The sequence below is a fragment of the Lepisma saccharinum genome, chromosome 18 (genome assembly GCF_977018435.1).
Source record: "Lepisma saccharinum chromosome 18, izLepSacc3.1, whole genome shotgun sequence".
Lineage (NCBI taxonomy): Eukaryota > Metazoa > Arthropoda > Insecta > Zygentoma > Lepismatidae > Lepisma > Lepisma saccharinum.
The window spans coordinates 38,839,792-38,852,214 of NC_139246.1; the positions used below are offsets into that span (position 1 = coordinate 38,839,792).

General features: G+C 35.0%; 1 protein-coding gene across 2 annotated transcripts in view; it reads left to right on the forward strand.

The window, feature by feature from the left end:
• The window catches only part of LOC146002529 (G-protein coupled receptor Mth2-like), a 119,598-nt gene extending 107,756 nt beyond the window's left edge, over positions 1-11,842 (forward strand). For both annotated transcript variants that reach the window (XM_083140443.1, XM_083140442.1), the window contains exon 5: positions 10,027-11,842. In XM_083140443.1, coding sequence (XP_082996569.1) covers positions 10,027-10,351 — 325 coding nt within the window. In that variant the 3' untranslated portion in view covers positions 10,352-11,842. The remainder of the gene's footprint in view (positions 1-10,026) is intronic.
• The last annotated feature ends 581 nt before the right edge of the window (positions 11,843-12,423 follow it).

The following is a 12,423-nucleotide window of genomic DNA, read 5'->3' on the forward strand; positions in this document are numbered from 1 at the left end:
CACACTAAGTAAAAAAAATACATGTAAACATAAACACACACGCAACAAACATAGTCAAATTACAGAAAAAGTCGGTGGGTGTTGGTCCTACCAGTTTACACAAAGGTTTAATTTTATTTCCCTGTTTTCAGTACTGGTAAGTTGACTCCAGAAGATGATTTGTTAATTTTGATTTGAATTGGCCGAGAGAAGACGAGTTTCTTAGTCGTTTGGGAGGTCATTCCACGCTCTGGTAGCAGTGACCGTTAAGGAATTTCCATAAAACGTTGTCTTGTGGGAGGGAATGGCCAGCAGAGAGCTGTCTCTGAAACGGGTGGCAAAGGTGTGTGCTGAACTTAGGGGTTGAAATCGAGAAAGTAGGTAGGACTGCTCTCGCGAGTTTACTATTTTGTAGAGCACTGTAAGAACGTGGAAGAGGCGGTGAGTGGAAAGGTCGAACCAGCCTAGGTCCTTGAAAGCCAGGGTCAGGTGGTCAAAATATTTGATATTATAAATGTAGTGCACACATGGCTAACCACATTTATCATGCACAAATCTCATTGGTTTGGATAAATTCCTATGATATTAATGAACACTAATGCACATCATCTCTGCTACTTTCTCTTTCATTGAGCAGCGAATAATAGCAACCAACACTCAGAAACCACAGACAAAAAACTTTTGCTTACCAAAGTCACAGATTATCTTCATATTACCAAACTTTCACTCTGATAGGTTGTTCCACAGAATCCAGCAGCGAAAGCCAGTTGCAATTAGAACACGCTCTATTCATCAAAACCAGTCTAGCAGCCAGCCTCACAGCCATCATTTCCACCCAACTAGCCAGTCTAGCGCCAACTAGGGCATTGCTACTGGAAATCCAGTTCCATCTGATTCAGCCTTTAATTGTAATTTACTGTCATCCATTACATAATGTAATGTATTGACCTGTTCAACATCATTGTACATGGTACACCAACTGACTAATCTTGCACCAAAGGTTACAACAGTTACAATTTGGCTATGCAGAAATTTGATACACATACTCACACATATACATATACCCCCTACACAAGTACAAAAAATTAGCAACCAAAAGAAGGGAATATGATAGCTAAGGGGAGAGCGAATTCCCCCTCATCCATCCCTTTCAAATATCAGCCCTGTTATAATCAATATTGTATTAATTTTGTGCATCAGAAAACAGTGTTAACATCAGATTTCACATACTCCTCTACACAGAATTACTCTATGAAAATTATTTTGTACACTGTAAAGCTGTAAAATATATTCTTAAAATCAGTAGAGATAATATTGTCCTCACTGTTATTTGATGAATTCCCACATCGGACTGAATTCACCTTTATGGGGTAGTTTTTTGTTGTTCAAATCAGAATTCATCCTTAGCGCAAAAAACATAATGTTTTGAAATGGGTGCTGATGGCATGATCTAGTTTTTTTTAAAAAAATGTAAGAAGATTGCTGTACATATGAAAGATGATTAGAAGGCGGATTTTTGCATATTTCTTCCCTTGAGGAAGAACGGATTCAATCATTTCACTTGATTGGAAACACTTTGACAAAGTTTTATAGTGCATATACGAGTAAATGCACATTTGAGGTGTTGGTGCATTTTTTATATATATATATATTTTTACATATATTGGAACGAATTTAGTGTAATCAGTTATTTCAAGTGTGCCTCTTCTGTTTTATTGTCCTTTGTGTCAAGAGTAACCTATATTACCCAAGGACATCCAGTAACAGGAAACTACTGTTGTTGCAAGGGTAAAGAAAACCACCTTCCCACTGATCACCAACATCAAAAAGATATGAGTCATAGTTCCAGGAGCCAGTGACAGCTTAGTGGCATTATTTGTTGGTTAGCTGTTGATACATTGTCTTCATAAATCTGTGTGAGTGCCTGTGCCTGAGAAGGGGATAAAGGATGCATGCTTCTGGTTGAAACTGTTCATCACTTGAGGGGGGGGGGATGCTATATATACCAGGTGGCGCAAAAGTCAGTTTACCCAAAAAGCACACTGATAATAGTATTACAATAGTGTATGTGCTTCTTGTGCTAAGTAATATTTTTTAGGTATATGGTAACATTGTCGTGTGACACTTGTAACAGTGCACTCATTTTTCTGTTGTCAACAGTTGAGTCTCTGCCTTGTTGTAGTGTGGTTGTTTGTCGTTAGATGACACATTTAAAGAGTGGATAGGATGCCGTGGTAGTACCATTGATTGACCTGAGCATTCTTGTGATTTGACGCCATGCGATTTTGCTTTGTGGGGAATTGTTAAAGATATGGTATGGTATACTCATCATCACCGGCAGATTTGGATACACTGAAAGACTCAATTATCTATGCGTTTCATGTCATTAACAATGATTCAAGTTTACTGCATCGTATTTGCAATTAATTCTGTTGTTGATCGTTGCACACAATGGAGGACACTTTGAACAAAACCACTGATACTGGAATTTTGTGTATCTACTTGTATTTTGTATGTATACTTGAATTTTGTGTATAATCTTGAATTTATGTATGGGTAAACTAAACTGACTTTTGCACCACCCTGTACATATGCTTATGATTCCAAAGAATATACTGGAACATTCCCTCCCGACCACTCCATCCAGTGTAAGAATGAATTAAAAATAAAAGCATGTAATGTGACACCTGAAGTTTGGACTTGATTCCATAATTCAGATGTCAGCTCACTTTTAGATAAGATGACTGAAATAACCCCCATTCCCATGGAAATAATCAATAGAATTTCTCTCGAGCCACGTGCATCTCTTAACATCCACTCCATGCTTGCTGTGGATGTTCGACAGTTAAAACCTTGTAATAACAAAGGATTGAAGAAAAAATTGATCCAACAATGAAAGAGATATGAAGATGTGGCTACTACTGTCAAGTCTACTCTGACCATATAAGTATTAAATTTAATATCTTAGATATCTAGAATAATTTCTTGTGGATCACATGGAAATTTACATACAGTATTATTTTCACACACATCAACTTATGGGTCCCTCCTTCCATGCCCTAAGGACTAAGCACACCATTTTGAAAGTTCAAAGTCCTTTCTGTAGCAGGAAAGTACCAGTTCATTCTTCGAATTTCTCGCATTTTTTTGGAAATCAGAATACAACTATTTATCAACAATAGCATCCAAAAACAAAGTTGAAAAAAATAGGTGTCTTTTTGGTCTGAAATATTTGATTATTACAACTTTTTGTCTATGTATTCCATATATATAAGAATACTGTAGTTGGAAATTGGTCCTTTGGGCCAGGGTTTCATGGATTTGTAAACTCTGTGAAACAGTTGTCTTCAACAATAATAGTATTTTGACTGTGTAAGACCAGTTGCTGTGGATATCTATGCAACTTTATTAATTTCTTTTACAAATTTTGCATGTAATGGAGAGCATTTTTACTCTTGTTTAGCATAATGATCCTGTTATAGCAAAAGCCTAAAATACGCCCCAGCAACTAGTCATCATTTCCTGCTTTGTAAACAGTCTTTTTATTCATAAAAAATACAAATGACATATATACAATATTTTTCACTATTCACATTGATCATTATAAGCCAACTATGCTGGAACATATGGGTCTATAGGCGGGCATTACTTCGAATCTTCAAATTCAGTGGTCAGTGACATGCCCCAGAAAGAGGGTGTGTATTGGTGCAGTCATAAAGCACATGTACTGTGGATTGTAATACACAAAAATTTTAGGACATTTTTTAACAATTTATAGTGCATATTTTAAGTCACTTTGTCAGTTTTTAAAGCATATATTAAAGCACGTATATAAAATAATTTGGTCTCTTATAGTTCATATAAATCCGCCCCCTAGTAATGACTAATAGGGAAAAGTTATAACACTTTACTAATGTTTTTTTTTAAAAGTTACTTCCGTACCTCTTTAGCCAAATCAGAATACTGATTTGAACAACCACAAAGTATATGCATGTAACCCCGAATTCATATGCAAGATCAAGAGGGTCCAGAAGGAGGCAGGACATTGTCCACTTCACCCTAAAATTGTATATTTCACACATATCATTCCAGTCATAATAATTTGTGTTAATTAATATAAGAGACTGATAATTACAAGTAAATAAATAAGAATTGGGAGCACATACATAATGCAATTGAATCAGCAGCTAAAGAAAGTATAGGATACCATAAACCAAGAAAAAGTAAGAAATCAGGCTAGACTTAGATGGTTATATAACTCTGATGATACAAATCTAAGCAATTATAATAGAAAAAAGCGTGAAGTTAGCCGCACATTTCAAAGTAAAAAAGAGATTACTTGAAAAGCAAAATTAACGAAATTGAAACAAACAGCAAAAATAAAAAAAATTATCAGAGATATGTATAAAGGTGTAAATGAATTTAGAAAGGGGTGGCAACCTAAAGTAAACTTGATAAAAGATAAAGATGGTGATTTTCTAGCTGACCCAAGCGATATTCTAAATCGATGGAAGAACTACTTTAATGACCTTTTAAATGTCCATGTAGATGATAAATCAGAAGTAAATGAAGTGCACACTGCAGAACCTTTAGTTCCAGAACCTAACTTGACTGAAGTTAAATATGCTATTAAAAGGCTAAAGAATAACAAAGCACCTGGCACTGATTTAATACCAGCTGAGTTAATGAAATATGGTGGAAATTCCTTAATATGTCAAATTCATAAATTAATTTGTTTAATATGGAATAAAGAAAAAAATACCTCAACAGTGGAAAGAATCCATAACTGTTCCTGTGTTTAAAAAAGGTGATAAAATGAACTGCAATAATTACCGTGGAATTGCTCTAATCTCAACAACATAAAATATTATCTAACATTCTATTAACAAGACTAACCGCATATGCTAATGAAATTATAGGTGATTATCAATGTGGATTTATTTGTAACAGATCAACTACAGATCAAATTTTTCCCATCAGAGAGACACTTGAAAAAAAGTGGGAATATAATCAAAATGTCCATCAGCTATTCATTGATTTCAAAATGCATATGATTCGGTCAAAAGAGAAAAATTATATAATATATTAGTCGAGTTTAGAATACCTAAGAAGCTTGTAAGTATGATAAAAGTATGCACCAGTGAAACAGAAAGTAAAATTCGTGTGGGTATTAATGTGTCTGACAAATTTACAATTCATGATGGGTTAAAACAAGGAGATGCATTATCTCCATTGTTTTTTAAGTTTGCCTTAGCATATGCTGTTAGGAAGGTAATAGAAACTAAAGAAGGACTGAAATTAAATGGTGTGACTCAGTTGTTAGCATATGCAGATGATGTAGACTTATTAGGGAATGATATAAATACAATTAAGAAAAATGCTAAAATATTTTTCAAAACTGCTAAAGAGATAGGTTTGGAAGTTAACAAAGAGAAAACTAAATATATGGTTACAGGCTAAAACCAAGTGTTAGGTAATAATCAAAATCTAATTACTGATAACAACTCATTTGAACCAGTTTCCAAATTCAAATACTTAGGAGTAATATTAACAAATGAAAATTATATTAAAGAGGAAACAAAAAGTAGGCTTAATTCAGGAAATGCATGTTACTTCTCTCTTCATAAACTTTTGTCTTCTCGTTTAATATCTAAGAAACTAAAAGTTAAAATATACAAAACAGTAATTTTACCTGTAGTATTATATGGGTGTGAAACTTGGTCCCTTACATTGAAAGAGGAACATAAATTGAGAGTATTTGAAAATAAGATACTTCGGAAAATCTTTGGACCTAAAAGGGATGAGGAGACAGGTGAGTGGAGAAGGTTACATAATTTAGAACTACATAATTTGTATTCATGTCCAGATATTATTAGAATAATTAAATCAAGAAGACTTAGGTGGGCAGGCCATGTGGCACGAATGGGAGAGGAAAGAGGAGTTTACAGGATTCTTGTTGGGAAACCTGATGGTAAGAGACCTGTAGGAAGGCCAAGACGAAGATGGAGGGACAATGGTGAGAGGGACCTAAGGGAAATCGGTAGGGATGGAAAAGAGTATATAGATCTTGCTCAAGATAGGGACAGATGGAAGGCCTGTATTGCTGCAGCCATGAACCTTCAGGTTTAAGAAGGCTAGAGTGTTAGTTAGTTAGTTAGTTAGATAATTACAAGTAAGTTTGGTATAGATTGTTGGAGGAACATGATAACTTCAAATTGAAATAGTGTTTTTTGGGGGAAAATGTCCTGATCCTTCCCAGAAAAAAACAATTTTTTCTCCTTCCTCCTTCATGCCTAATTTTTCATCCCCAAAACACAAGGTAAGGATGCAAAATTTCCTTAAGTGACTTTGATAAGAAAAAAATTCTCGCAAAATGCAGTGCCTACGGGTACACGAAGTTCTTTGATGAGATAGCTATCTTGTGTGTGTTGAAACTAGAGTGACACGGTACTTTTACTCGCTATGATCCATGCGGTAATTACAAAATGGCCATCAACGCCATGACAGAAAAAAGTTGTGTGCACACATAAAACGAACTATTCACATTCGATAAACGTATAGTACGTACATACTAATTAAGGAATGTGTTCCAGGATTAGTTTCACGTCAGTTCTATGAAGTAAAAAGGGTTATTTGTACCCACTTTATGTAATATAAACTTTGCATGGTATCGGTCGTATACTACAGGTCAGTGGTAAAGACTCATTGATAATACCTTCTTTACCAAGAGAAAACGTTTGGTAAAAACGATTTAGTTGTTTGATCATTTTGAAAAACAACTCTTTATTATTGTTGTTTCATAGAATTTATGTAATTTTTCACAATGTTATGGATGTTGGGAACAACAACATAATCCGTATATAAATTTTATGTAAAAGTATAATTTTGAAAGTTATTAAAATATTTCATAGGTGAATGTGGCCTAACGTCGAAATAGTTCAGACTGAATGATATAACATTGGATATTGGAAAATACTATTGTTACCTACTAAACAATTGTTATTTTTTTCTCTTATTTTTTTTTTGCACACTACAGTTCAAGTTCAGGATTACACAACAAATTGTAATAAATGAAAGCTTAATTAACATCCATGTGTTATAATTTTAGCTGTTTGCTCATAAACTATTTAGTGTCAATAGCAACATATATGTATGCTAATTAAGATATTCCTTTTCAGCGGGGTGACCATTATGTGCATACTGAATTGCAATGGACCAGTAAATGTTTTGTGGGGTAGAACCCAGTCACTTGTCCAATAAAAATTGAGTCATGAACAATTATGTTTCTTCGTATGGGATAAAATTAATGAACATGTACATAAGTTATTCAGAATTACTGTAACGTACAAAAAGGAGCACAGAACAGAAGGGGGGATTTTTTATGTTAAATTTGGTTCCAAGAAAATATTTGTGGATATCCTTGTGTACTAAAATTATGCACAGGGTGTTTCAAAAGTCAAGTGACCAAACTTCCAATTTAATTGAATTAGATTAAACAATTTCTTTGGTTGTACATGCATATATATTATTCTTCCCATTGCGAGTTAAAGTACTGTGAAACTCCAAACGGCATATCCGGTGTCACCGTACGGTTGTTATATGAAAATCGGAATGAATTGAAATTTTGTGAAACTTAGGAAATTTTGGTTGGTTGGGGATTGATGATGGGATATTCATGTGACATGAGGGTGTGGGCTACCATGCCAGGTGTGTACTGTTAAAATCTGTAAGGTGCTAATTTCACATCCAACCAATAAATGCCTAGTGATATGTTAAAATAATTGCATCTCATGTAATTTTTGGAAAGTTTAAGAAATTTTATGGCGATTTAATCAGGGGTGATTCCTCCTTGGAAGTGCCAGATAGCACAGACAGCTTGCTGCAAGCATACCATGGCAAGCTAAGTAGCTAGCAGCAAGCTTGCCATGGCAAGCTATTAGCTGGATGCAAGCTTGCATTAAGCAATCTAGTTACCAGAAGTGGAAGTTGCAGCAAGCTTGCCAAGGCATGCTTTAATCAAGCTTTTCATAACTAGCTGTAAGCTTACAGAATACAATGCAGGAAGTAAACCATAATGTGTATCTTTAAGCTAAATTTATATATATCTCTATATAAACATGGCTGTAATGTACATTGTATGTATACACATATATGCATAACAGCAAAACTAGAAACAATTGGGGCTAATTAACAACAAACACCTGTTTGTAACGTCACAGCTTCTCTTTGCAGCTTATAAAAAAACTTTTTGTGCTCCCCCAAAATAGGCAATAGTTAGGCTGACGAGTTTGACGAACTAATCAATTTCTAACTATACACTGGTAATATTTTTTTTCTTTGCAGTACTTAGCTCCTGATTATGTAGTCTGGGATAAAAATATTTATCATGGGAGTTTCACTTTTATTCACCACATTTTTTTTTCTGATCTTCGTTGCAACTTCAATAATCACACATCTTTCGAAGGATAATAAAACACATTTTTTCAATAATTACAATCAAAATTATCCTTATTTATGTTACTAAAACTTATGTTTATTTTACATTTGAGTTGCACTGACATCTAGTGTACACCGCATGAAATAAAAGCTTTGGTGCTTTATTCACACTGGAATTAATTCCACTGTATTTCAGTTTTATTTCATTTTGTCACTATTGTTTATGTTTAATAAGTATCTCTATTGTTATATTACATCGAGCTTGCCATGTCAAGCTTGCTTGAACAAGCTAAAAGGAAGCTATCGCAAGCTTGCCCTAAGCTTATGTGCTATCTGGCACAGTTCATTTAGACTTGCTACCAGTTCTCTACTTTTTAGGAGTTTAATAATAATGCATGTTATAAAATTATGAGCGCAATGTACATACAATTGATTAGGTTAGCTACTGTCAAGAGTTGACTGGTGCCGCTCGGTTCCTTCCAGCCATGCCCAAAGACGATGTACACACAGGCTTGTCTGCCGCTCATGAGGAACATCAGCGGTCATCCTACAGACAGATGGGTGAGGATTGGAAAAGGGGCAAGGGGGAAGGTTGCGATTTTTAAAGATCCAGCGAGGAAGCATCGAGGGGTTCCTACATCAGTGGTGCCAACCCCATCAAAATGGTTCTAAACGTAGCACAGTTTGATCTTTATTGGCCCCTATCATCCTGCTTTCGGCATAATGGTTAAATCTAGTATAATCTGCAAACGAGAGTCCCTGGGAGAGGGAAATCAATTACAAAGGAATAGGTTTTCAGGAAATTGAAATAAAATTATGTCCAAATCTTATTTATACTTCACCAGCGGAATTGTTTCAAATAAAAGGGAGTATGCATACACAGCGACATGCTTTTTTTTTTTTTACAACCATGCGACGATTCATCCTCTATCTTTTCTTTATCCTGTCGATTATGTTATTGAGGAGATTTTACGGCAGTAAATCGATAGAAGGTTGGAGGTAAACAAACCATTTTCTCAAACCGTTTCAAGTTCTATGCTGAATCCATCTTGTTTGTTGAGCCATTCTACACAATTTTGTTGTCCAAGGCAGAAATTTATTTTATTATAAAACATAAACTAAATGTAACGTTTCAACCTTCTAGCAAGGTCTTCTTCAGACTCTGCACCAAGTACAAATGTAACAAGGTACAAAACATGTCATAGAAACAAGGCTTAATGGTGTTTAATTAATTATAAATCCTAGGACAATTTAGAAGCATTTAGCATAATTTCAGATTTTAAGCAACACTTTTTATTATCCTCAATCCACAAGACAGGGAGAGGAGACAAAATCGAAATTCTTGCAAAATCTGAAATATCGTCATGTATTTTCGTTGGTTTTTATAGGTTCACATTAAAAAAAATTCATAGTTCAAGGGGTCAAGGGCCCCTTCACCTTGTGCGTGGGCCTGCAGGTAACATTCTAAATGCAATGGATAGTACGAGCGATTTGTGCGACTGTAATTGAATGCATTTTTCAAACCTTCCTCAGTTTACCATAACTTTTTCCTACACTTCAAAAAAGCCACGAGTCGTCACTGGATTTAATATTACTTTTTTTTTTTTTCAGATTGGTTCTCTATGTGAAGCTGTTTGTCCTGATGGGTCTAAGCTGGATAACAGAGATCATATCATGGGCCGTTGGAGGACATGACTACTACTGGTATGCCACGGACATCGTCAATCTTCTGCTTGCGGTCTTCATTTTCATCATCTTCGTGTGCAAGAAGAAAGTGCTGTGTTTGCTGCAGAACAGATTTCCATGGCTAAAATTCAAGTTCTTGAACAATCAAACAAGGGGAAGCAGTCCTACACAGAGCACATCGTTGTCCCCCAATTCCATATCAATGACGAACTTAAACACTGCGACAACCATAAACACAAAAACATCTTAAATTTATTGTGCTTGTTGCTTTGTGTGTGAAAGCAAATACCTGCAAAGATTCTCTACCAATCAAATGGCAACAAACATGGCAATGTGTACAAATATGTGTGTGTGTGCGTGTGTCTTTGTGAGTGTCTAGAAAAGTGTTATGCTCTCTTTAGTGATTATTATGTACTTGAATGGGCATTATATGAACTGCTATGTAGAACTTGTATGTTGTGTTTGTTCATATGTGATCTGATGTACTAAGTGTCGTGCTATGTGTATATATTAGTGTAATAAATGTAAGTGTACATACAATTATTAAACTTGAAATAGGTAAAATGCATAAATTTGTTGGAAGCTGTAAATGAAATATACTCAGCTATATAGGAAAGTGTCCCTCGAAAGTAAAATTTACACTCATCAATATCTTATGGATAACATTCGACAAATATGAAGCAAAGATATCCATTGTCACCTAAAGGTTTCTTTAAATGGAAATTTCAAAACTTTTATCAATACAGGGGTGCCAAAAAAATGTATACACACTTTGTATGCTTATTGATAACGCCAGTGTTTATTAAGACACAGTTCATTTTGAAAATTCAAAATAATGTACAAACATGAAAAAAAAATTCCTCGTCAATGTCTGTTTTCAAACTCATGACTTTTCTGGTGCAGGCCCTCCTGGAAATGCAAAGAAATGGAATTTCCCGCATCAAGAAAAATTTCGTTCAGAATATTTACATATTCTTGTTTAATCGCTGCCTTCAATTCGTCAACTTTTGCTGATTTTGTACTGTAAACTTTGAATTTTATGTATCCCTGTACTAAGAGTCTAGTGGCGTGAAGTCTAGTGAAGGCAGAGGGTATTCTTCTAAAATTGTTTGTCCAATCCATCTGTTTGGCATATCTTTCCAAATATCACTCACAAAACTCCACTCTCTGTTCCACACCATCTGCGCTCTTCTTGGATTGTAACTCTTCCATTACCAGTGCTTCAAAATTAAATGGACGCTTGAATTTGAAATTTCTATTTCACAACCCATTTGCCACACAGATTTTCTTGAACTCTGGCGATACGTTTCCATCAACTTTTCATGTTGACATTCTGAACAGTTCTATTTGCTTCAATTCGACTGATGGTAAGTCACGTAGTTGGATCTGCTTGAAATTCTATCCCAAACTTCGTTTCAAACTTCCAGCAACACTTTAGGATACATTTCCTATGTTCAAAGCTTAGTCTGCCTTCACTCATTATTTCTGAAAAAGTCAGAAAATTACGTGAGTTATCAGCTTTTAAAGTGTGCATACATTTTTCTGGCACCCCCTGTATTAATGTGCAAGAAATATAAATACAGCGAAACTAGTACTCACTTTTATCCGCGAAGCTGTTTTTTTTTTTTCGATTAATTTCAGTGGCCACTGCCACCATTCTCATTGGAACTTGACTCAAGTGAGTACTAGTTTCTCCATATTTATATACTACCGCGTCTCTCTTTTCCCTTGGGCCTCCCCCATGGCGCAGTGGTAGCGTCATTGCCTTGTAATCAAGGGGTCCCGGGATCGATACCCGGTGGAGGCACAAGTGGTTCGGAACCCACTTTAAACTGTAGGTCCAGTCCCGATTAGCCTTACTGTGCATAAAGTGGACTTACAACACCAACTCAAACCAAACTCTCTTTTCCCAATTATGAAAGAAGTATAAGTTAAAATTTTTAAATGACATTGCCTTTCTGTCTGAAGTTGATACACACAATAAACCATTAATTCTCCTCTTCAACAGTACTTTTATTAGTATTTGTAATCTTTAAGAATATGTACTGAACCCATGCATTATGTATTTTTATTAGCAATATTGAGAGACCATGTCAGAGGGGAAAGGGACTATATTTCAGAACATTATCTAATTTCAAAATTATTAATTTTCTTTTAATGAAAATTCTCCTCAGGCTGAAAGATGAAACAACTATGACCAAAATAAAAAAATTCTTCTTTTTTTTTTTAAGCCATTAAAAGACAGAATGTATATCTTTCACTGCAGCATATGATTATCCCCCTTTTTGCCTTGGTTGTTTAAGAGATACATCCCCATGAAGA